The sequence below is a fragment of the Accipiter gentilis genome, chromosome 6 (assembly GCF_929443795.1).
Source record: "Accipiter gentilis chromosome 6, bAccGen1.1, whole genome shotgun sequence".
NCBI lineage: Eukaryota > Metazoa > Chordata > Aves > Accipitriformes > Accipitridae > Astur > Astur gentilis.
In genome coordinates, this window is record NC_064885.1 from 5,041,069 (window position 1) to 5,065,164 (window position 24,096).

Here is a 24,096-nt window from a genome sequence, read left to right on the forward strand (position 1 = left end):
ACTTTGTGCTATTTCTAAATTATGCAAATAGCCAGGAACATGCTGAAAATATCTTCCATTTTAGTTTCTCTCTCCTTCAATGATTCTCCATCTAGTAATGATGTTTTGTGATGTTCCTTTCTTCTTTCATGCTAGTTCAGTGTTTATCCACCATCTGTTAAATGAATACCACAGTCTGGGCCTACTGGGGCTTAAGTTTAGTGAGTTGGTGTGCATACAGAGAGCTCAGTCTTACCTTGGAGCTATGTTTCCTCCCAGTATCCTAAGAGAGATTTCTATGTCCTTGAATAGCTTCACGTCTAAACCATTCATGTAATGTTGCCACTTCCAGACTGATTTGATATGCAGTTTTTTTCTTCAGGCTTGAGGAGGATGTTGGTCTATGTGGTTTTGAAGTCAGTGACCTGCTTATAATTACAGAGGGTATTGCAAAATTAAGATACTGTATTGGTACAAAGATGCATCAGCCACCTCTGAAAAATCCTATTGTTCATAATCCTCAGGAGTAAAAAATTCAGAAATTAAATTTTTATGCAGACAGATTACCTGGACAAACTGTTGACTGACCAGGACTCAAAAATTCTGTGCACATCAAATGACTAGTCTCGGGTAAAACTGAAAATGAAAATACGTTCACAAAGATGGCGAGGGGAAGAAAACCTATGAATGAAAAATGATGAGGTAAAGTATAAAATATGCCGAAACTTATACAATGTTTCTTTTAATACCTTCTCTTGTGCCATACATTCACTTGTGCCTTACGCTGTGCTGCAGGGAAAGTGCATTTGGCTAATTCTCTTTGTAGTCCTCATGAAGGCAGAGGCACGCTTGTCCCATTGAGAGTTGAAAACAGCCGCAGTAGCGTTCCCTGGCTGCAGGGCACAGGCCACATGTTTCACGTGAAATGTCTGCTGGGCTGTTACTGGTGGGGATCCTGGGCAGAACCTGGGGCTGCTTTGAAAAGTGGATGCTCTCTCTCCTGAATGGATTAAAATGCATTCACATTTCAAGGAAGATGTCTAGCAAATGTGAATATAAATCGGCTAGGGAACCTACTGATTTCTGTCCTGTTTGTCAATGTTAGGAGGTTAAGCACACATAAGTTCAAGTTCAAGTGCTGTTCAGCAAACTAGATAGGTATATTATTACAGTTCAGCTGTACTCTTCACCTCATGAATAGTAGTTTTGGGGAGGAAAAAAAAAAAAAGGAAGAGAAATTAGTTTAAATCGAAAAAATTGTATATATGTGGTCATCCTCTATAGAGTTTTGTCTCAGGTTCATAGTCTTCAAATCTTGTTTCTGTTTTTATGCAATCTGAAATGCTGTATTGACAGAGAAGAGGTGACTGGAAGGTGAGAATTCTCCCATATAATCAGTGTAATTTCATGGTTTAGCTTTCTTGGAATGTTATTCCCAAAACCTTTCTTAATAAATGTGGTCACTTACCTGTTCCATTACAGCCATTACTTGTATAGGTGCTGATGTTTCACTATGGTCTCAAAGATCAGACTTAGCATATCTAGAACCTTGAAGTTCTGGTTTTGTTTTTTTTTCCCCACAGATATAAAGGCTAACTTATACCATTCATAGTTCAAGATCTCTTCCATTCTTTGCCTTTTTCTGTGACATAGAGCCCGTTGTGTGAGTCTCAGTTGGAGTTACATTTCTATGTATTGTTGCATTCCCTGTGAAGTAGAACATCTCAAAGTTAATCATAAATGTAGTAACAATAAACTTTGTTTCCAGAAGGCCCTGGTGCGTTTCCTGTGGAGTATCTGAATAGATTTAGGCATGGCTCTTAGATACAGTAAAAAAAATTTTCTTATTTTTACCTTATTGTATTTTTAGCCAAAATCTAGACTTGATTTTATCTGAACCCAGTCAACTGAGGAGAGTGATGAGGCTGATGCTTAGTTTGTCCTGAACCCTTATTTATAGGATGTGGTTTCTCTTATAATATATTGTAGTTTGTGGAGCTATGGGTTTAATCAGTATGGATTAGTTAAGTTATATTTCCTTTTCCAAACCAAAGCTGCTTTAAAAAGCTGCCACTACAGATACACTTTTGATAATGAATGAACTACAAGAAGAGGCTGGAAACTTAAAACTGTGACCACATAATTTCTTGCATGTTAGATGATGTCAGAAGCAGTTTTACCTGCAGACAGACTTAACAGTGGAGGAATAAATTCATGTGGAGTAGCTGTTTTTAAAGTGCCTATGCTTTCAGTCCAAGAGAGAGATGCAAAAACCGTTGTTTTGAAGGAATATTTTGTGTAGTGTATGATATATATGAAGTTTGAGATCATCGTGGTTATTTCTAAATCATAGGTGAAATGAGAGGAAATAAGTGAATTTGAGTAAACCTCAGTGAGCTGTTGGACACTGACTCATGAGTGAGGATGGCTTGCTGAGGAGGGTTGTTGTAGTTCTTATCACCACTGTTTGCATAGCATCTCTTGAACCTCTTGCATGCTACATACTGGTACATTGGAGGATCCTTGGGTTGGTTTCTGTTTCACCTTATAGTTTTGTGGGTGAAGTATGAATGCTTCAGCTGATGTTTAATTACCCCTGTGGCAGGAATGGGGCCCTTCAAAAGGGATGAGGTAGATGTCTGGGGTTTGGGAACTGCTGCAGTTACAGAAAAAAGCGGTCTCCCCTTGTGAAGGAGAGACATTATCTGTGCAGTGTTTGGACTTTGTAGGGTTTGCTTTGGACATTCAATTCTGTAGATTTGGTTTCTGGTCTTTGGCTCGTGAAATTTTTTTGTGGCATATGTTAACTTCATGCTATTTGCTATATTGGGACAACCAGGAACAAGAAGCTGTTGTTGCTGTGAAAACCAAAATATGTTTTAAATTTCTTTAGGAAATAAGCTATCTACTTTTCTATGATACACTTTTAAAACCAGAAAACCTTGTACGGTTTGTACCCTTCTTTGGTTTAAATCATTGCTCAGTGGTACTTTTAGTCAAAGAAATGTCTATGTCCTTAATTTCTATTTCTGAATGGAGTACCTCCTCCTACCTCTTCTGGATAGTTTTGGTGTTATTGTGACCCTCCTTGGCAGAAGAGAGCTGGATAGGCTCCTTCACAATCAATAAGTGCTATTCCTCGATAAATCTCAGAAGAGGAGGTTTCGTCCCTCAGGGATTCTCTGTATCCCGGTGTGTTAACTGGTGAGTGGATGCTGAAAATATATATTCTTCTTTGAAATGTATGCACTCAGCACCCCCTTTTTTCTTTCTTTTTTCTTTTTTTTTCTTTTTTTGCGAGACAAGTAGGTATCTGATTAGAAACTTCCTAAGATGTTAATGTAGTCTTAGTTTTTCCTGTTACGATCCTCCATATAATATAGCAAAGTGGTGAATAGCCTGGGTCTTGATATCGTGTATTAGCAACTTTTCTTTAAGCTCATAAATTACAGAAGAGATTAAAATAGAATTTCCTGGAGAAGAGTATCTTGTCAGCTGAATTTGATCAACCCCATTTTGGTAGAGCACAAATTCTATTTGTATTTGTAGTTACCTAGCAGGAGAGAGAGAGAAACTGTTATTTAAAGATGAAGTGTAACAATGTGATCCTGAGATTTGGCAGCGGTTTGGTTGTAAATTGCATATGCAAGTATGCAACCAATATTCACCTTTTGGAATGGCAATAAAAATAGTTTTGAGGTACTCTTTTAATACTTATTTAATATTTAATGTTCCAAAAGCTATTACTTTACAGAGTTGGTAGCCTGTTAAAGGAAAATCTTTTTCTATTAAAATTTGAAGTATAAAATCCTGTTTTAATTTTTTAGCTATCGTGATGCAGATGGAAAAGTCTTGCTAGTATAGAGTAAATGTGACATCTTGAATTGATGGCTGTAATGCTCCTTGACTTCTGTCACTTCTGTAATTGGCTAAATTAGAGTATACCATGCTTCCATGTCATGTAGAATATGTCAGACACTGTATAGCATAAATGTGAGTTAATGCTTTGGACATTCAGAAATAAGACTATATTGTATGCTAGTGGAAATTTCAGGGTGGGAGAAGGGTCAAATTCAGATGTTTGGGCTTTTCTTAGCAACTTTTTTCAAATACCCCCATTGCTGTATTTATGGCTTGATTCATATGACGTTAATAATCAATGGAGAGAAGGTTATTTAGAGTTCCTAGTAAAAGACAGCCTTAGAGATGTTAATTTTTTTACTGTATTTCTAGCAGGGATAGAAATAGCAATTTTTACGTCAATAACCTTGTGAGTAGAGGGAGTGCAACTATGTGAGATTAAAGTTCTGAGGAATTTACAGTATATTTTAAATGTCTGTCACAGAAGAAGAAAAGGCATTTGCACATGCAGAATTCTCATGGAAAATTCAGTAGTTAGTTGTTCTCAACTTGGAGAAAGTATGTTCATTGTTTCTATTCATTGTAATAATGTATGCCCATGTGCTTTGACTATAAGCTTCAGATTATTCTGTAATATGAACTGAATGGAAAAAGATTAAAGAAGGTATGGAAGAGGTCCTGAGCTTTGAGGATGATATCTGTGTTCTGCAAGAATGGGAAGAACAGTATTCTGCAACGTGCTTAAATAGCTGTTACTTAAATTGTCTTTAATTTCAGTGTTGACCTATTAATGTTTTTTGCTTGTAACTTCCAAAGAATCTTTCATCTTTTGGGGGTTGTGCCTAACAGATTTTCATACTTACAAGCACACCTGTAAGCTTGGATATTGTAGCTGGAATACATTTCCTTTGATTCTTGTTTTGAAGCACAAAATCATCTTAAATCTGCTCGGGCATCAACCTTCTGGTAGGTTCTTGAATGAAAAGCCTGTATCTTTTAGGATTGTCCTATCTAATGTTCCTGTAGCTAATTTTCTCACTTACCATCCCATCCCATACCCCAGTGTTTTGCCGAACTCTGTAAAACGTTGACATAGATGAGTTTGAACCCAAACTTTTCTTTGTCACTAACATTTTTTCATTGTTTTTCTGAATAACCGCCACATGAGTATGCTGATAATTGGATATTAAGGCAGTGACTGAAGGATTAATAACCGCCCTTGAAGTGCCTAGTGCTTTCTTAGTTAAGACTTCTAGACTGCTAAGTCAGTCCTAGCTTGTAAAGACACCATTAATGTTCTGACCACTGGAGTTCTAGATGGTAAGTAATACTTAGCCTTTTACTGTATCTATTAGTTTGAATAAATAACTTCTTATATGGAGGTTGGATCCATTAATCTATTTTTAGAATTCTGTCAGAAATGTCCATGTTCGTATTTTCTTGTGTGTGACATATCCTCAGGATGCAAATTTGATGTTTTTGCTTGAGTGTTTGAACAGATTTACGATTATCTGACAAAATAAAAATACTACTAGGAAGATTTGTTTTGCAAATCTAGCAATATACTTGAAGGGTTTTACTTATGTGACTCTCAACTTTGTAAATTTGTGTTATTGTATGTGAGTTGGAGTGTTTTGTCTCGAAGCTACAGACACAGGTCTGTAATTCGTGAAATCTAGTTATTGTGTTTTAATAGGTTGGTCCTTAAATACAGCCTCTGTTGGTTTGGGTTTTTTCCATGACATTGTTTCATTACCTTTTTGTAAAATGAAACAGAAAGAATTATTCACAAGTATTGTTATCACGGTTTGGATGAAGCCTTTCTAACCACTGCTGAAACAGTCCCTTCACTCTTCATTTTCTCACCAGAGTAAACTTTGAATAAATATCCCTGAATTAATTTTGTGATTCACTGTAGATCCCCTGCGTAAGGCAGAGCCTTCCTTGTTCTGCCATAGGTTAGTTACATCAGAGCTCAATTTACGAAGGCTGCTGATTTAAAAACAAAATCCCCCAACTCAGTTTAAGCCTTACATGACTGTAATCTAATTCTTTGCACTCTTTATATCACATTTAGTTTGCTCAAAAACAAGATGAGGAAAATTCCCAAAAGGATGTGAAATTTAATTAGCAAATGTTGGTTAAGTACTTCAAGATGGCATGAAAATTACTCTAAATGCAAAAGTGTTAGCTTGTTTCTTATATGTGAAGAAAAATTGAGTCTACCCATGAGACTGGTCTTTTATCCCTGAAGGTGAATGTAAGAGTAGGAGCCAGGGTATTCCAGCAAGTGGGGCCGTGGTTCCACAAACAGCGAGTAGGTGACACTGCCGTCTGTCTGGCCTCTTGACCCCTTCCCTCTGCTGGCGTAAACACTCGTGTGGCCATGCGTTGAATGGTTTGGGGGAACTGGCCTGCTAAAAATAGTCACAGTTTTTAAACCTGCTGTATTTTCCCAAGCGAAGAACTGCTTTTCTCAGGCAGTGCTAGCTTTTGCCTGCTTAAAGTGCTGCAAGACTTGAGTCTTATTTCTGATTCAGTCATTGACTATTTCCTGGGTAGTCTTTGATAGATTTCTTAACCTTTCTGTGACTCATTTTCCCGTGTGTCTACTGAAGATATGTACTTCTGCTTCTTTCTGAAACATTTTGAAATCTGGAGATCAAGAGATATTGTTGAAATTAGTATTGCCTCATAGAAACCAAATCTGAAATTACGTTATGACTGTTGCCCTTTTAATATCGAGTTCTAAATTATTTGTAACTTACTCAAAATTCTCCACATATGACAAATGAAAGTGCAAACAGTAGCTTTTAAGAGGAAGTCTGAATCGGATCTGTTCAGTAGTTTGAGCTGGCCAAAGAGAAAAATATCGTCATACCTCTAGAAATAAACATTGTTAAATCATTTCCAGGGCCTGAAACTGTTACTCTTGTCACTGCTTTTTCTCAGCTAGGTATCATCAGACTTAACAGCTTCTTTTTTGTCTCTTTGCTCCTACTTCTCCTGTAATTTTAATATGTTTTTTTAAATATTATCCATTTGACACTACTGGGTTTCCCCATCCCTTATATGTTTTACCACAGAGTCTGGGAATGTCAGTGACATGGAATGTCACTCTAGCAGAATGGACTGGGTTCTGAAGTACAAAACAAGAAGTATTTCTTTCTGCCCCTTCTAATTGTCAGTATTGAGCGAGACAGACAATTTGCCAGCCTGGTTGGCAGCTGTTTGAAAGTATTCATGACCTAACTTTATCTTTGTGAGACATTTAAGGCAGAATTCCAAAGTCTGTAACAGCTCTTGTAAATATTTACACAAGAAACCTCTGAAATTTATGGAATAACATGAAAAGGTATGAAAATACTTATCTGAAAAATAGAATCTTGCTGGCATTGACTGAACAGAGTTGGAAGCCGATTTCTTGTATTGTAATTTGTCAAGGGTACTGAAAATGAAGATGAGCAACCTCTGTTCTAGCAGAGAAGAGGAAACCAATGGAAGGATTGAAGAGGCAGAGAGAGTTAATAGCGAGAACCTTTAATGGAGGATTCTGATGGGATTTGAATAGAGCAAGACAAAGTTTGTCATGACTAATGGAAGGATACAGCAGCAACAAAAGCCCAGATGAGGTTGTTTGCAGTCTACACACACAGTTACAATTTTATGCAAAAAGACTGCCATATTTAAACATAATCTGAATGTATGGAACTTGGAGACGTTACAGCAGGAAGCTGGCATTGTCCTCACTGACCAAGAAATAGATTGATGAAGAGTAATCTGTGTCCGCTGGATAGATGGAAGCAGATGCTGAAGAGAGAGGCAGATGCTTTTAGATGGAAGGCCCTAAGGTTACCGGCAGAGAAATAGGAGTTGAAGTCAAATACTTACATCCACAATTGCAGAGTTAAAGTAGTAAGACAGGGACAGATGAGCAGAATATTGGTGGTAATTCTATTGGCAAATATTGGCAAAAACTCCTCCCCACCCCCAGTATGGCAGAGAGTGTAAGCAAGCTCATATAGGAGACTGGGAGATAAGATGGAGTCTGCAGGGCATGTAGAGAGGTCAAATTAGGAGAGCATCCAGGCACGTGTAAATGTCTGTAACAAGAAAAGGAGTCTTAGAGGGAGGGAATATTGTACTTCAGTGTCATTTTACACGTTGTACTACAGTGTTGATTTTTGTCTTGAAAGAAATGAGATCCTATGCAGAATCCCCATCCTGTAGTTCCCTCCCTGCGTTGTAATTGCCAATATGTAACCATGTATTTTCCTCTACTGTTACCACCCTTATCCCTTCTTGCTGTTGCGTCAGTTCCCTCAGGGAGGAAGAAGAATGCACCCCCACCATTGATTACTTTTTTTTTTTTTCTTCTTTTGTTTCTCCTCTCTTCACTTCCTACCTCTTATTGACCATGATTATAACCTCTAATGCTGTTTCAGTTGCCTTCCTCTGTTGGCAGCTTTTCTTTGTTTCACTTTTGGGGTTTTTTTAATTCTTATTATGGTGCTAAGAACATGATCATACTTGCAGTTCTCAGTAAGAAGGCATTAGACTGAACGTATTCATATGTATTATGTAAAACATGTAGGTTATGAGATGGGGAGTTGAGTTAACATTGTTGTATGGATGAAAGATGTTCATGCTTGTGCACCATGCCCCCTTTTTCCGCCCTCATCTTTCCACACCTAGCACAGAATCTGGAGAGATGATTGGGACCTCCCATTGCTGTTGGTTGTCAAAGTTTCTTATATCAATGAAGATTTTAAGACTAATGGTCCTAACACAAACCTAACAATCTGTACATGAAAGTTCTTGTGCATGGAGAAATAGCCTTTATAGCATCATACAAAATGAGTGTGGACTGAACTTTCAGCACCTGGGTTAATGATCAACTTGCAGGTTTGACTGAATATTGAGAAAATAAGGAGAAGATGTAACTTGACAGAGTGAAACTAGAAACGACCTTGAGTCATGCGGTAGTTGGCCTATATTTGTGTGTGATTTTTCGGGTGGTTGCTCTCCTCATTGCCTCTGCATCCCTAGATTCTTCAGATCTACCTGACTCTGGTCAGCATGTCAGGGAAGAGAATAAGAGCAGGATGAGTATTTATCGATACTTTTCGCAGAATCTGGTATACATTTCTGGCTCCCTATGCCTCAGAATGGGTGTCACAGAACTAGAGAAGGTTTGGAAGTGCTTGACAAGGAACAGCCAAGTAGACTAGGATTCTTCTGCATAGAAAAGGTATGGCTGAAGGGATATGATAGAAGTCTACAGAATCATGTGTGCAACAGGGAAAAAAAAGAATATGAAATAGATGTTTGGTCTGTTTGAATGTGAAAACTAGAGATATCAAAGGAAGGTAGTGAGTGGGTCCAGAGTGAACAAAAGCTGGTGGTTTCTCTTGTGAAGTGCTGCTAAGCTATAGAAGTTCTTGCAACAAGCAGTTGTGAATGCTGAGAGTTTATACTAGTTCAGAAAACAGCTGGATAAACCAATGGAAGAGAAGGCCATTAAGAAATCTTAAATAGAAAGGCTCTGACGCAAGGAATCCCTGAGCCACAAGCTGTGTCTTGGGGAGCCGCTAGAAGGCTGGAGAGTTTGTTGGGAGAGTACTGGTATGTGTTCCCTAAATGCCTGCTGCTGGTCTTTGTCACTTACAGCATATTTGGCTAAAAGAGCTTTGATCAGATCCAGTATTACTGTCTTTATTCCTCACTAAAGTTTTGAAGGTGTAGCAGACATACATATACATACAATCCAGTTAGCCATCTTCAACATATTTATGAAGACTGCCTATGAAGCTGGTGAGGTAGCACAAGTTAGGGCATCAGCAGTTCATCACGCTAAGATTTGTACTTTTGTAACCTTAAATTGTTTGAGCATCCTTATACCGTGGAGCCAGTTGTTCATCTAATAATAAATGTTGACCAACCTGTGATGGGAGTAGTTATCACATTAGTAAACATTTGATTGAGCTGACAGTTAGCTATATGCTATAGTTCCACATGGACTTTCACAGAAATTGAGAGAAAAATCAAAGGTGTTCTTTTTTGCTGTAGCTTGGACTTAAGAATACATTTGAGTGTTCAAGTACTATAACTTGCAACTAACTGTCACAATGTATATTAGCTAAAACTGCTTGCTTTCTGATGCTGTAACTTGATTAAATGGAAAGCATATGACTCGGACCTATTAGACCATCACATAGTTGGTAAAGATGTACTCTAATGAATGGAGTATGAATGATGAAGTGTAATAAATGTTAATGGTGAAGAATTCTATGTTAGAACTTGTCACTTGGATATGAATTATAGGTACTATAGTAGATATATAGGTACTATAAAGCATACAACTAGTAATCTGTAGTATTGCTGTGTAAGAGAAACTGTAGTTTTTTCTTTGATTTTTCATATTTGAAAATCAGGTTTAAGAGGTAAATTTAAATTTATCTCATTATTTTGATAGTCCAATGTGTAAAGCTGTGTTTGATGGAGAGGTGGGGGGGACCCCAACCAGAACACAAATGATAAAATATGTCAGATAAACTTTAAGATTTGTTTGTATAGCTTGCTATGTCTGATCCTTTCCTGAGCTGATTTTGTCTATTGACTGTTAATGGAAAATGCAGTTCAGAAGTGTAACTTTACATGTGATATTTGTGAAAGGCTGCAGATTAATGTGCTTTGAAATGAAGCCATCTAGGCAGGGATCAACAGTTACTTTATTTGAAGGTCTGATATGTCTGCTAGGCTCTGGACCAGAGGTTGAGAATTTGCTACAGGTCTGATAGAATTCTGTATTTAATACATAGGCTCCAATGATTACATCTTGTGAGCTATCAGAGAGAAATATCTTGTGTTTAAAGAATACGTATGTCTTGCTCTTTTGGTTAGAGCCATAATTTACCTCCTCGAAGCACTGATGGGAACAGTGTTTAATCAATGTCTTCTGATCTTGAGCAGCTGAAACTGTACACACCTTCATAGATGCTTAGACTGTGTTAGTGAATTTGTCTGGATTTTTTCAGTGTTTAAAATCTTCCCCAGATCAGTATGCATTTCAGTGTTTGGTGTTAATCTGTAGCTGGAGAATACAGTAGAGGTAAAGTAGTCATTGAATGTCAACTAAGCAGGATTGTTTTAAGGCTTCATAGTATATTCTGTTTCTGGCATCCTATATGAGACAAACTATGCTGCCAATTGAAATGGTGTTGGTTTTTTTCTTTGTGACTGCCTTTTTTACTAACTGCTGATAGATGGTAAAAGTATTTTAGGGCCTGACTAATACACTGTGGCTTAATGAACTGTAGGTGGCATTCAGTAAAGCAGCCCAAGGACTACCTGAATCTGAAAGTAAGAAACAGTTCATAGAATCCAAAACCTCTGTAGAAGAAATGAAAGTGAACTTCATGTTGTGCTAAGGAAATTTACTGTAAATAAAGAGTCCCACTATAGACTGTTATAACCTCTTTAACATCTATTTAAGGTGACCTATTTTTCTTCTAAAATCCTCTTAATTCAACTGGTAAAATTATGTATTCTGATAATATAATCCTCAAATCTTTGGGTAGACAATGCTGACATGTCTCATTTTGAGCCCATTTAAGACCCGTTAACATGTTTTAGACTAGAGTAACCTATTAAATAAATACATCAGGAAAAAGCTTTTACTGGTAATGGTTGTTTTGCTTAGGTGACTATGGCTGTAATGTATTGTGAGTACATCTGGTACTTCAGTGCTTATCAGTGATCTTTTTTCCTTTAGGCGGTTTCCTAGAAACATGATTGCTTGCTGGTCTTGATCTCACAGCTTTGTGAAGACTTCTTCTCTGATAATGTCAAGTTCAGGCTACCCTCCTAACCAAGGAGCATTCAGCACAGAACAGAGTCGTTACCCTACTCACTCTGTCCAGTACACCTTTCCTAGCACCCGACACCAGCAGGTAAGGAGACATGAGTGTTACACTCTTGCTAAATTTGTAAGTCGGGTATTTGCTATGCCAAATGGGATTTTTTAATTTACTTATTTATTTTTTTTTTTTTAAACCAATGAAATACAAGTCAGTCACATCTGAAAACAGTGGAGTTGCAGACCAATATGCCCTGCTGAGGAGCCCTGCTGCCAGTGTTGCTTGGGTAGATAGTTGTGGTTTGATTTGGTTTGCCTGCCTTTTTTCCGCTGAAAGTGCTGCATTCTGATTCTTCAAGATTATATATGTATCTGCTTTTTTACTTGGTTTTTGACAGAAAACTGAGTTTTATAATTCTGTCTTTATTATGGGGAATTAATATAAACTTCCTGGTTTTACCGTTGGTTTCTCATAGTTAAATAAATTCACTAGGGATTGTGTTCATAAACTTCTGTTGTAGGTTGCTTTAATTTATTAATGTTTAGTCATCATAGTAAATTTGTCCAGCATAAGTGTGGCTGAGTTCATATGCATTGATAGCAATAATTTTCCAAGAATGTGCAAATAATCTGACTACAGTTAGTATACATTAAATATGAATGCAGTGTTCTGGGTGTAACAAATCCTTTGAGAGACTGGACTCTTGGGGCATTTGTGGGTACTAAATTTTTATGGGGAATTAATCTCCTATTAGGCCCAGGAGCATAAGTAGTGAACCCATAGTCATCTTTTCTCCTTCTATGTAAGGAGTATTGTGCTAAGATTCTCTGTAAGCTAAGTGTAGTGCTTGACAAAATCTGTGTGCAAGGTGGAGAACATGAATCTGAAGTATAAAAACTTGTGTTACACTCTGAATTTTTTCTGAAGCCACTGTACTAGTGCTTCTAGCTAGCTGAGTTCTGCTAGACAGAATTGGGATAATGGATTTCTAAGAATCTCCTACTTGATCATTTCTGCTGAGCATTTATTCTGCCATCCTGTGCTCTCTATGACATGGTAGGCTGTGGAGGACTAGCTGTTGGCTTTAGAACAGCTTGGGTTTCCCCCATTTTAATGTAATTCTTCTGCTACAGATACTTTAAATGTTTTGTTCTACTTACATGTTTGCAAAAGGAAATTCAGGAATTGGAGTTTTTTGGCTTGCTCCGTATTTATTTTTAGATAATTTGTAAAAACAAAATCTTATGGGTAATGACCTATTGCTTCTCTTCGGTTGATACCAGCTGCATGTAATTATTAAAAGCAAGTGGTTGAAGACCCATATATACAAATAAATTGTCTTGTACCTCACTTTGATTATGAATTATATCAGTCAGAAGATGCATTTTGTCTGACTTTTAGTCCTAATTAATAGTGTCTGATATAAAAATGTCTTGAGGTGATAACAGAAGGAATTGCCTCTGGATTGCTGAAATATAGTCTTGTTTTACCACTTTGTAGTTGGATGTGCAAAACTGATTTTAAAGGATATTTTTTGAAAGGATATTCTTCTGCTGCTGACTCATTTGCATTTTGTTAGAAGTTAATGTTAGGTGGAATACTTAGCATAAGTATTTAGTCTCTTTTAAAGTTAATTTAAAACTTAGAACTGCCATTTACAAACTTTATTTTTTGAGCTTAAATAAGGCTTTGGTGATCTGGTCTTGGTCTGTATTTAATACCTTTGGAAATGATCATTCCGTGATGCCAGATGCTTTTGATCCTCTTTTTTGTGCCTTAGTTCTTGTTAACATCAGAAGTGTGTTCCATTTAGGAATTTGCAGTTCCCGATTATCGTTCTTCTCACCTGGAAGTCAGTCAGGCAACCCAGCTCTTGCAGCAGCAGCAGCAACAGCAGCAGCAACTTCGGCGCAGGCCTTCCTTGCTTTCTGAATTTCACCCAGGCTCTGACAGGTGAGGATGCTGTTTTTGAAGTATGTGAACATGAATCTTCTATGAGTCTGTGCTTTCTGTAAAGTTAATTTTAGCTTCTGAATAGAAAGGTTTTTGAGTTTCACAGGTTTTGTCTAAGTACTTGACTTTTATTGATCGGTGCTCTGTTGTTGTAACGGTGTCGGTCTCATGTGTTTGAGCGTTGTAGCTGTTGTGCAATTCCTTAGTCCCTTTGGCTTAACTAATACGTTTGTTTCACAGACAGGAAGTGACAGTCTGCTTTGCTTTTCCCACACCTCCCCTAACAAGCTGTCAGTAAACTTCTGAGAATCCAAGTGCATATTGCAAACTTTTTAATGCTGTTTAGGCTAAAAGTATGTAAAGTTTGTACCCTAGGATAATTTAATCTTGCTGAGTAGAAGCAACAAGTGCAAGAGTTGTTACAGTGTGAATATTACCTGTCATATTTCCTAGATTAGGCTTGCTTATTCAACAGATTGTATCTGTGGCTGGGCAAGTAAGAAACAGCAGAGCTAATTGGGTATTTGAGTTCTAAGAATTTAAAACACTGAAATATGGCACAAAATGGATTTCTAGGCGCAGAGGACTAAATCAGTGTATGCTGTTTTTGACAAGACGCTTGACAGCTTCATATCATTTGTTCCAAATACCCTTTTTGTCAGTCTTGTATACCATTCCTGTCTCTGTGTAAGTAGATGCAACTGACCTGGGTTCAATAGGTTAACTAAAGGCAAATGTAGTGGACAACTACAGTGAATCATATGTTGTAATTTAGTTTCACATTGGTAATATCTTACTTCTCAGTAAAATGGGTTACTTCACAGGGATATTAAGGAATATTCAAATGTACATTAGTATTACTGTAAGGTTGATAGGTTCACGAAAGTTTTCAGACTGTGTTAAGCATTCATTTGACTATATACCTGAAGAATATTGGATGTACTCTGAAAACCAAATTTAGAAATTAAAAACCCACTACAGATCAGAATAAGATTAACTGGATTGTAGTAAGTTAGTAAGAATATGCTTCTGTTTAGTTGAGAGGTTACCATATGATTTATGCACCCCAATTCTTTAGCATATTAGTATGCTGATGTACAGTCATAAGGAAGTGTTACTGCTTGTAACAACCTCTTTTTTTCTTGGACTCTTCGTAAGTATATCTGCTAGGAGCAACTTTATATGCTGGATTACTGCTAGCAGTTTATTTTGGCTATAACTGAGGTATCTGATTCTGAACAAATACCAGTGATGAATGTTACGTAAATACTGGTGTGGCTTAAAATCTCATTAGAATATTCCCAGAAATAACTTGATAATAGTGAAATCTGGGGCTTGCATGTTGCCTTCATCTTGTGTCACCAAAATGTCAGTAATGCTCTGTTTTAGTGCTGAGAATCATAGTAGCTTCTAGAGCTCTCAAAACTTCAGTTTATAGCATAAGTAAGTTTCCCCCCATGTTGTAAATTTGTAAAAGCTTATTCAGTAGTTCTGGCAAAATACAGGAAACTACTGTCATCTCTTCAGTGGCACTTCATAGGAAGATGTTGAAGCATATGAGGTTCTTTTATGGACATCCTGTGCATTGCACTGTAAAGAAGCTAGTGATACTGTTCTTTTGCATTTTTCTGAGAAGGAGGAGTTTTTAAATGACTCATGGTTTGAATCAGTGACTGTTTCTGTTGTATAGTAGCATTTTAGTAGAGATCAAGTTCCAAATAGGCTCGTGGCTCGTTTCAAGCATTCTGTGTATATTTTAAAATTATTTGACTGCAAAAATGAAATAATGGAGCTGTTGTGGCTATCTGTGTTCAGTGGAATATAGTACTATATTTGTCTTACAGATTTTTTTTGTTTGTAATTTGAATCAGAGCTTGGATTTGAACAATATCATTGTAGCAGTGGTAAGTTTGTTTGAGGGTTTGTAATGATAGGCATGCATTTAAACAGTGTCTTGTAAGATTCAAGTTACCTTTCTCTTTTTCAATGGATTTTAACTGTTATATTTTTGAAGATCATACTTAAAAACATTTGTCTGCCTTACTGTTTAGAAGGACCTTCCCTAAATTGCATCTGTGTATTTGAAAAGGGTTGACAAACACCAAATAAATTTTCTTTTATGGAAAATGTATATTTTGATAGGTTTTTTCTTCTGTATATTAGGCCTCAGGAAAGGAGAACTGGATATGAACAGCAATTTCATCCAGGTCCATCTCAGACAGATCATGATTCACTGGAATCTAAGCGACCACGTCTTGAACAAGTCTCTGATTCCCATTTTCAGCGTGTCAGTGCAGCTACTGTCTTGCCTTTAGTACATCCTCTGCAGGAAGGGTTGAGATCTGCAGATATTAAGAAGGTAAAGCCATTTTCTATTATAATGCTGAAGGTGTAACTTCCTATGTTGCTGTAAGCTAATAATTTTTTTTATTTCTTTAGGTTCATTCTTTAATCCCAGAAATTTAATTTTACACATTATCACAAACTGTGGTCTTAAGTCAGTGTTACTCTTTTATAAAAAGAACAAGAAGATAAGTCTTCCTCAAACACAGTAAAGAGACTGGACTTCTGAGTTGCCACTACACTCTTAAGTCATTAAAACCTTAGTCACAAAATGATTATGGTATAGTGCATGACATATTTCTGCTTTTCAATTGAAAGCTGCCGTCAAATGCATTCAAGTCCATTTTTTTACTGTAATTAATATTTGTACTGAATGGTCAAAGTACTTCTATCCGCCCCCTTCCCCTTTTAAGCATTTGAAATGGATCTGCTTATTTACATAACACTAATTATATTTGTCACTGTCTCATTTTGGGTAAACATAGGACAGTCTAGTTTGGTGTGGATATTTTCTATTGTAGGTACTGAATATTGATTAGAGCAATTTGTATAAAGCAGATAAATGTCTCTTAAATGAATATTTAACATATTCTGTCATGCACGCACACAAGCACACAGCCTCACGCACCAAAAAGGTGGTGCATAATGGGTGTGACTTCTGAAGGTGAGCGCTCAAGTCTCTAAACTCAGTTCATTTAAAGAAAAAATTCACCGTATGGATTCAAAAGCTAATAGGCAACAGATTTTTAAAGTTGATTACTTGTCTTGCCTTCTCTCTACCATTCCTTTTATCATGTGAATAAACTGCCTGTGAAGTAAAGTGAAATCGTGACAGCATGTGATTTCTTAGTAACTTCCTCTGTTGCATAGCAAAGATAAGATCAAAGCGGGTTGGAGAAACCAAGCTAAGGCATGCAATGTTAACATGCTTGCATGTAACTGAATTTTTATCCAGGCACTACATACAGACATCTAATGTCTCAATTTAGAAATACAGCCTAGTATTATCTTGAGGAGAAGTGGCATTCAGACACATCATCTTTCAGTCAGATTAGCTTGAATGAGGGAGGTATTACTGAGCTAGCGTTTGCCAACTAGGTAGTCATGCAACACGATGCTCTGAGGACATAAACAAAGACAAGCTACAACAGTGCTGATGTTAGAACATGAAGCATGTTGAAATACGTTGTTTGGAAACAGACAAAAAAAACAAAGGAAAAAAAAAATCAAAGCCAAATGAACAGTGATCTGTCCTCTCTTAAGTCATTGCTTCTCTTAAGTCATGTTAAGTTCTCCTGAACTTAATATTTATAAGTTAACACAACTAACTCCAGATGTACTTTATCAGACTGGTCATGATTATCTTCAAGAATATCCTCATCAGTATATGTGCAGAGTACTGAGGATTGGTTCTCAAGTAACCCTTCCTTTAAAGATAAAAGATACTGTTTACATTTATGAAGATGTATTTTTAAAAGGGAGATGTTTTGCATGTAGTTTGTTTTCCAGGTAAATATTGAAGTGTGCTGTTATTTTTAAAGGTGGATTTGAAATTACAGTATCATGAATGGGTTGTCAGTTAATGCTAAAATATTTAGAGCATTAATAAACTGAAATATTAAACTTTAACTTAGGTCCTCAACAATTATATAGATAACTGGAAATTCTTTTTAATTCATGGATGCTAGTTTGGTTACTGAACACTCATTCACATGTTATCAATACGACTTGATTTCTCTCAATCTCCACCACCCCACCCCAACCCCACCTCCTGTCCCCATGAAAGGACCCGGCTTTTGGAGGAAAGCATGAGGGACCATCTTCTCCAATTTCTGGTCAGCCTTGTGGGGAGGACCAAAATGCTTCACCTTCAAAGCTGTCAAAGGAAGAATTGATACAGAGCATGGACCGTGTAGATCGTGAAATTGCGAAAGTCGAACAGCAAATCCTTAAACTGAAGAAAAAGCAAGTAAGCATTACTGTTGTTATCTGCCAGTGAAAGAGGTGTGGAAAAACTTCATTTGTTGTTGGTGGTGGTGAATTTTTTGATTACATGAACCAAATGAACAAGTTAAAAAGGGAAGGTTATGTATACAATTTTGCTAGAATGTTTAAATAGGTGGGACATCACATAAACGTTTTTTGAAAATAGCTACATGGGAACATCAACAGCAGATGGCTTTATATTTTAAACTTCTGTTAGATGACTAGTGAAACAAGGGCACTGTGACTGTAATTTCAGCTTTAAAGATGACTGCTGCATGAGGGGAGGCTATCATCTTTCTTCTTTCGTAGTCTGTGCAAGAGGAGAATCCCTTGCATGTGTCTCTGAAACCAGAGCTTGTACAAAAGTCCCTGGATCTTCTGCTTTCACGAGCGTAAGAGATCCTAACATCTGGAGCTAAAGTCAGCCTTGGGGGAAAGTGTAGTAGGAAGGGTGTGAGTAAACAGAGAGCAGAGAAATAAAGGAGGAAATGTCACTTTTTTTAGTACAGTCCTGACTACGCTTTGCATCAGAGAACTGCACTTCAGCTATTGGAAGCAAAGGAAATGTTTGCTGGCAGTAGTTGTTGCCTTCCCAGTAGCTGTTGTGGCCAACTAAACCCACCCTTCAATCTAGGCATCTGTTATTCATTGGCAAAAACAAAGTTCTTGTCTCCTTTTCGTTTTATGACTTTCAAAGATCCAGATAGAAGTAGTGCCAGCTTTGTGGGGTTTTTTGTTGGTTTTTTTTTAGTGGAAACTGTAGGAAATGAGAGTTACGCTATAGGATTTGTTAACTTGTAGGTCCAGGATAACAAATAGACAACTCTCTGGAGCAGTATGTTTTTATGGTGAGGAAGCATTTAATTACACCTCAATTTTAATGACCTGTAAAGTGACCTTCAGCAGAAAAACAAAAAAAGGTGTCACTGAGTACCTGGCTGTATGTTAATGGTGCTTATCTTCTTGTTTGTTTGTTTACTTTTCCACAAAATCAGCAAGTGCTATGCATATCATCTATGAAGGTTCATTTGTGCACATTTGTACTATGATTTGACTTGAAAAAAAATTACAAAGTTGCTGTTGCCTGCAATAGCCAAGCCTGTTTATTATGGCATTCTGCAAAAATTTTAGATTTTAAATTCTTATGCAGCAGTATAACACACTCTAGCTAGTGCTGTAAGACAGGATGGATCCCTAGTGTCAGAATTTCTTTGTTGTATATTTGTCGCAGGCATGGATGAAGGGTATGTACAATTAAAAAATGAAGATGTCACTGAACCAGATTTATTTGATGTGAAAGTAAATCACAGCAGTGTAGTAGCTAGGAAAATATTACAGGTTTTTTTGCTTGTTTGGTATTGTAACAATCTTGGAACTTCAATGTATGTGGAGTGGTTTATTTCTGTTGTGAAGTCCATTTAGAATGAATGATGTTCTCTGCGGATTGTTAGAAGGACTTTTGTACCTTTTTAAAAAAATAAGACTGTAGTAATAATGACACTTGAATATCTACAATGTTGAAAGACACCTCTGTGGATTACTTGCTCTGTGAGAAGGCAGGTTTGGTGTAACTGTTCTTTAAAGTTGATATTTTTGTTTAAATAGTGATAAATTACAATGCGACAGTGGATTTAAATGTCAGGCTGAAACAAGTCTGATTCGATGCAGGTGAGTCTTGCAAACAGTTAATTTGGTTTATCGGTAGTACAAAAAATAGTCTTGTTATCGACGCTGTTTGCATTAAAACCATTGCATTCATTCCTTGTCAGTTAAGAAGAGAAATAACAGGCAGTGCTAACTGTTGATCAGATGCATATTTTATCTCTGGTGACTAATTACTGGTAGGGGTAACATGGTGCGGATGGCTGATTTTCTTTCTTTCGTCTCTTAGCAACAACTTGAAGAAGAAGCTGCTAAGCCTCCAGAGCCAGAGAGGCCTGTCTCCCCTCCTCCAGTGGAACAGAAACACCGCAGTATTGTCCAAATTATTTACGATGAAAATCGGGTAAGCATGATTTTCAGTTGACTAAGTGTAGCTGTGAATCTGACTCAATGTGCTAAAATTCATTACGTCTTAATTTACTTCCATGGGGGCTATTTTTGCTTCTCCTGTTTTATTGATTTGCCCACCCTTCTTTTAATATTCATTTACTTCTTTAAATGAAAGACACTTGCATGACATTTTTATTCTTGATCACAGGATCCTCCTATCTCATAAGCAGTCTAGGGAAACACATCTATGGGTCTTATCCCTAGGCCCTTGTGTTGAGGTGGATAGGTACATATAAACATGCGCACACACATACGTGTGTGTATATATATATGTTTGTATATGTATAAATAGGTAGATATAAAATAATGCTTCAGAAATTTATCTTGAATTCTCTTTTCCTCACATAAATACTGACAAGCTTGGCTGAAGACCCAACATTTAAATTAGCTGAAGGAGGAGAAAAACTGCATATGTTGTAAGATTCTATGCCTTCTTTTTAAATTCTGACTTCTGGTACTTAAGATTTGGATGAATGAACAGATATGAAGAAGTAGTATATAGGTGAATAGTGAGCTTGTGTTGAGTAAGTGGTGAGAAAAGTACAGGAGCTCAATAATGTTGTCAACAGTAGCAAAGTGCTTCCTGCCGTTTTTTTCCCTGGTAGTTTGAGATAAGGGAGTTGGATATCTGCTGGTTTGGAAAGTATTATGATCTTCTGTGAGAGTGCTATATATTTGCTTAATTTCCCAATTTTATTTTGTAGTTTAGAGGAGCAGTTAGCTTCTATTACAATAGACTATTTTTGAAAATATGAGGTGGTAAAAAACTTCAACACAGTACTAGATTTTATACAGTTGAACCGTGTCCCAAGGGTTCCATGCAGCTTGTTCTCCCCTTCCCCCAGTTATCTGTGGAATTTGATGTATTTACTTAATACAGCACATTAGAGCAATTATTACATTATAAAAAATGATGTAAACAATGTACAGCAATATGTTTACTTCTGGTTACAAACCAGTTTTACTGTTTTAAATCTCTTTCACGCTATAATGTAATTAAAAATTATTAAAATCATACAATCGCCTTGCAAGACTTCCTCAAGCTGAGTTGCATATTGAGTAGTAGGCAAAACTATGTGAATTTGAAGACCTCTTAGCAGGCTCCTATGCAGCTCTTTCTCTGCTAACTCTGGTTACAGGTGGGTTTTAAAACAGAATTTTGAACTTGCTATTGCATTCCCCATCCTGTGTATGTGCCAGTAGATAGGAAAACCCATTTTTATGTTGCCTGAGATGGAGTAACACGCCAGTGTATAGTCATCTATTAGCTGCTTCTGTCTGTGTAGCTGTTCATATAGTATTCTATACACAAGGAGAATTACCAAGCTTGATGTGTTTGTGAATCGATTTAGCACTTGGTTTGAGTTCTCTTATCAGGAATTACATGTACTGTAGAATGGCAGTGTTGATGGGGCTTAATACAGATAGCACATGTGAATACTCACTGTCTTATTTAAAGGGTTGTTAAAGATGTATTAAGTCATTTGTGTACATAGCATTTCTTTGGTGTCTTGTCTTCTGCAGTTGTACAAGGGGACAGTCCCCTCAGCAGCTTTGCTTTCATCTTCAAACCATGCAGTTTAGGATAATTTCTTTTAATATTCAACTACTGTTGGCTAAAATTTGGTTAAAGTAATAGGGCTAGAGTTCAGTTTTAAATGTTTTGAGACCAGAAAACCCATTCTACCAGGGTAATACTATAATATTTCCTTGATATATAATTATTTTGTACAGCTGTGAGTTCCAGAAAATTTCTCAAGATTGAAATCACATGGAAAGAGGTTAGAACTTAGCAGAATGCTTTCTAATAATAACCGCTTTATGGATTAGTTTCTCCTATATTTTTCTTTGCAGATGTCTTAGGGCTAGCACATACAGCTGGGGGAGGGGGAGGGGGCAAATTTGAACTAGTATGTTGGATCATTTTAGATAGCCTTGTCTTCTGATAAGGGGCTTTGGAAGATCATACAGGCTTGAAATGAATTTGTGAAAGCCAACTAGCTTATGCAGTGCTGCCTGCTTTAGGGTCAGAATTATTCTGGGGTCTTCACCTACTGTGGGGGAAGGAGGACCTTTTACCTCTGTGTGTGTGTGTGTGTTTGTACACACTGATGCACACTCCCAGACTTGGCAATTGGAGACTTTTAGTCTCTTAATTCCGTTTTTCAATGCTAGCTATGCTTTGTTTTACTGGACACCTTTCTTCATATTAATTATTATTTGCTGTATTATTTATTAAATGTATGGTCTTTTTGAACTGCAGAGGTCAGTTTCTCCTTTTATGCTCTATCGGCTTCCAAACATGGAGATCAGAGTAGAAACAGCACAATTCAAGTACAGGTTTCTTGATTTGCTGAGGCAACATTGCAGAAGTAGGTTAAGAAGAATATAGCATGGTCAGACAGCGGTTTAGCAGCTAGCTTAAGTGAAAGAGTTCAGGTACACTTTTGACACTAACTTCAGATGATTTACTTAGACTATACCAAAAAAATCTTACTTGCAGAAAAAAGCAGAAGAAGCTCACAAGATTTTTGAAGGTCTTGGTCCAAAAGTTGAACTGGTAAGTTGTGGGTTTGGGGTTTTTTTTCCTGTTCTTTTCTCTGTATTGCCAGTTGTTGTAATTATATTGTGGTAAACAGATGTAGTTCTGTATTAATGTATAAAATAAGTGTGTGTTTAAATGTACTGGTGAATTGGGGCTTGAGTGAACTGATTGGCTGCATAAGTGTAATTTTTAAAATAGATCTGAATCTATTTGAGAGAACAGTTTGCAATACGAAAAAAATGAAACACTGTTATATATGTAAGTAGTTACAATGATCTAATTTTAAGTAATGAAATACATGCTTTGTGTTGAGTATCTTCTGGTCCCTTGAGATTGCTGCATCTCAGATTGAGTGCACTGTTGGCAGTTATTAAAATATTGTTAAATGTATTGCATATACTTTTAGAATTACATGCATTGAAAAGTACTAAGCATACCTTTCTAATCTAAAATTGTAGCCACTTTACAACCAACCATCAGACACAAAGGTCTACCATGAAAACATCAAAACGTAAGTGCTTTAATATCTTGTCATTGTGCCATTTAAGGGACCTAGACTTAAACATTCGCTCAAATTTTTCATTGCTGTGATTTCCAAACAGAATGTGTGTACATTAACCATAATTAAAAGCTTTCAGTCCATGTAACTTTCCAATTTCTATGTTGTAGAACAGTGCTGCAAGACATGAGTTATATATACTGAAGGCAGACAGAAACCATAACTTTTCATCTTAACTTAAAGACAAAAATAAATCATAAAACTTAAGTTGGTAACACTTGTGTTTTTCAAAGTCTAAAATACAAGATTTGACCTAGATATGTCTAGTCAACTTTTCCTGAATGTACTGTTCAAAGAAGTGTTTTAAAAGTTAGCACTGTCAGTAAACCGTAGGAGGAGTCCTGAATTGTTTTTTTTTAATTATGTGTTTGTTTATTGACTTAACCATGCACTTATTTTCTGTCATGGGCTATGAGCAAAGTTATTGCATGCTCACTTACTTGTTATTTAGGGCAAACCAAATTCAGTGATCTGAAATAAACTGGTTGTCTTCTCCTGGAAGAAACGTGGATTTTGAGGAAAAGAATTGTTTCTTTTTTTAATATAGAACTTTTTTCTCAAATTTGTATGAGCTATGTTTTTTTATTTCACTGAAGCAAATATTGTTTATAAATTGAAATAAAATTTAATAGATTCATGTTTAAATGTGTTTAATTAAGCTTATTTGTACTCAAAATTAAATGTCCATAAAAGAGACCTTCTCCATGGTGTTTTTTTGTTGCATCTGATTACTTTGAATGTCTTGGTTCTTCAAAGATGATGGTGAACTCATTTCTCTACAGAAAGTCGTTAATAATGTAGAACAAAATCTTAGTTTTTACTTATCTGTGTCAAACCAATATTGATCTCACTCTGTAGCAATATTATAAAATACCAAAATAGTGTTTACTCCATTGCAACAAAACTTTTGAAAATATGTATTGCTACTAGACTTTGGTGAAAATAATTGAGAAATTTTA

The 24,096-nt window shown here is 36.6% G+C and overlaps 1 protein-coding gene across 4 annotated transcripts in view; it reads left to right on the plus strand.

Moving 5' to 3' along the window:
• NCOR1 (nuclear receptor corepressor 1) overlaps positions 1-24,096 on the plus strand; it is a 74,558-nt gene that overhangs the window by 2,827 nt on the left and 47,635 nt on the right. For 3 of the 4 annotated variants that reach the window (XM_049803912.1, XM_049803911.1, XM_049803914.1), the window contains exons 2-8: positions 11,615-11,792; positions 13,513-13,652; positions 15,816-16,011; positions 17,782-17,964; positions 19,873-19,986; positions 22,537-22,593; positions 23,037-23,089. In XM_049803912.1, the coding sequence (XP_049659869.1) occupies positions 11,685-11,792; positions 13,513-13,652; positions 15,816-16,011; positions 17,782-17,964; positions 19,873-19,986; positions 22,537-22,593; positions 23,037-23,089 (851 nt within the window). In that variant the 5' untranslated portion in view covers positions 11,615-11,684. Of the gene's footprint in view, positions 1-470; positions 682-11,614; positions 11,793-13,512; positions 13,653-15,815; positions 16,012-17,781; positions 17,965-19,872; positions 19,987-22,536; positions 22,594-23,036; positions 23,090-24,096 lie in introns of those variants that run through there. The other variant, XM_049803913.1, reaches the window with a different exon arrangement.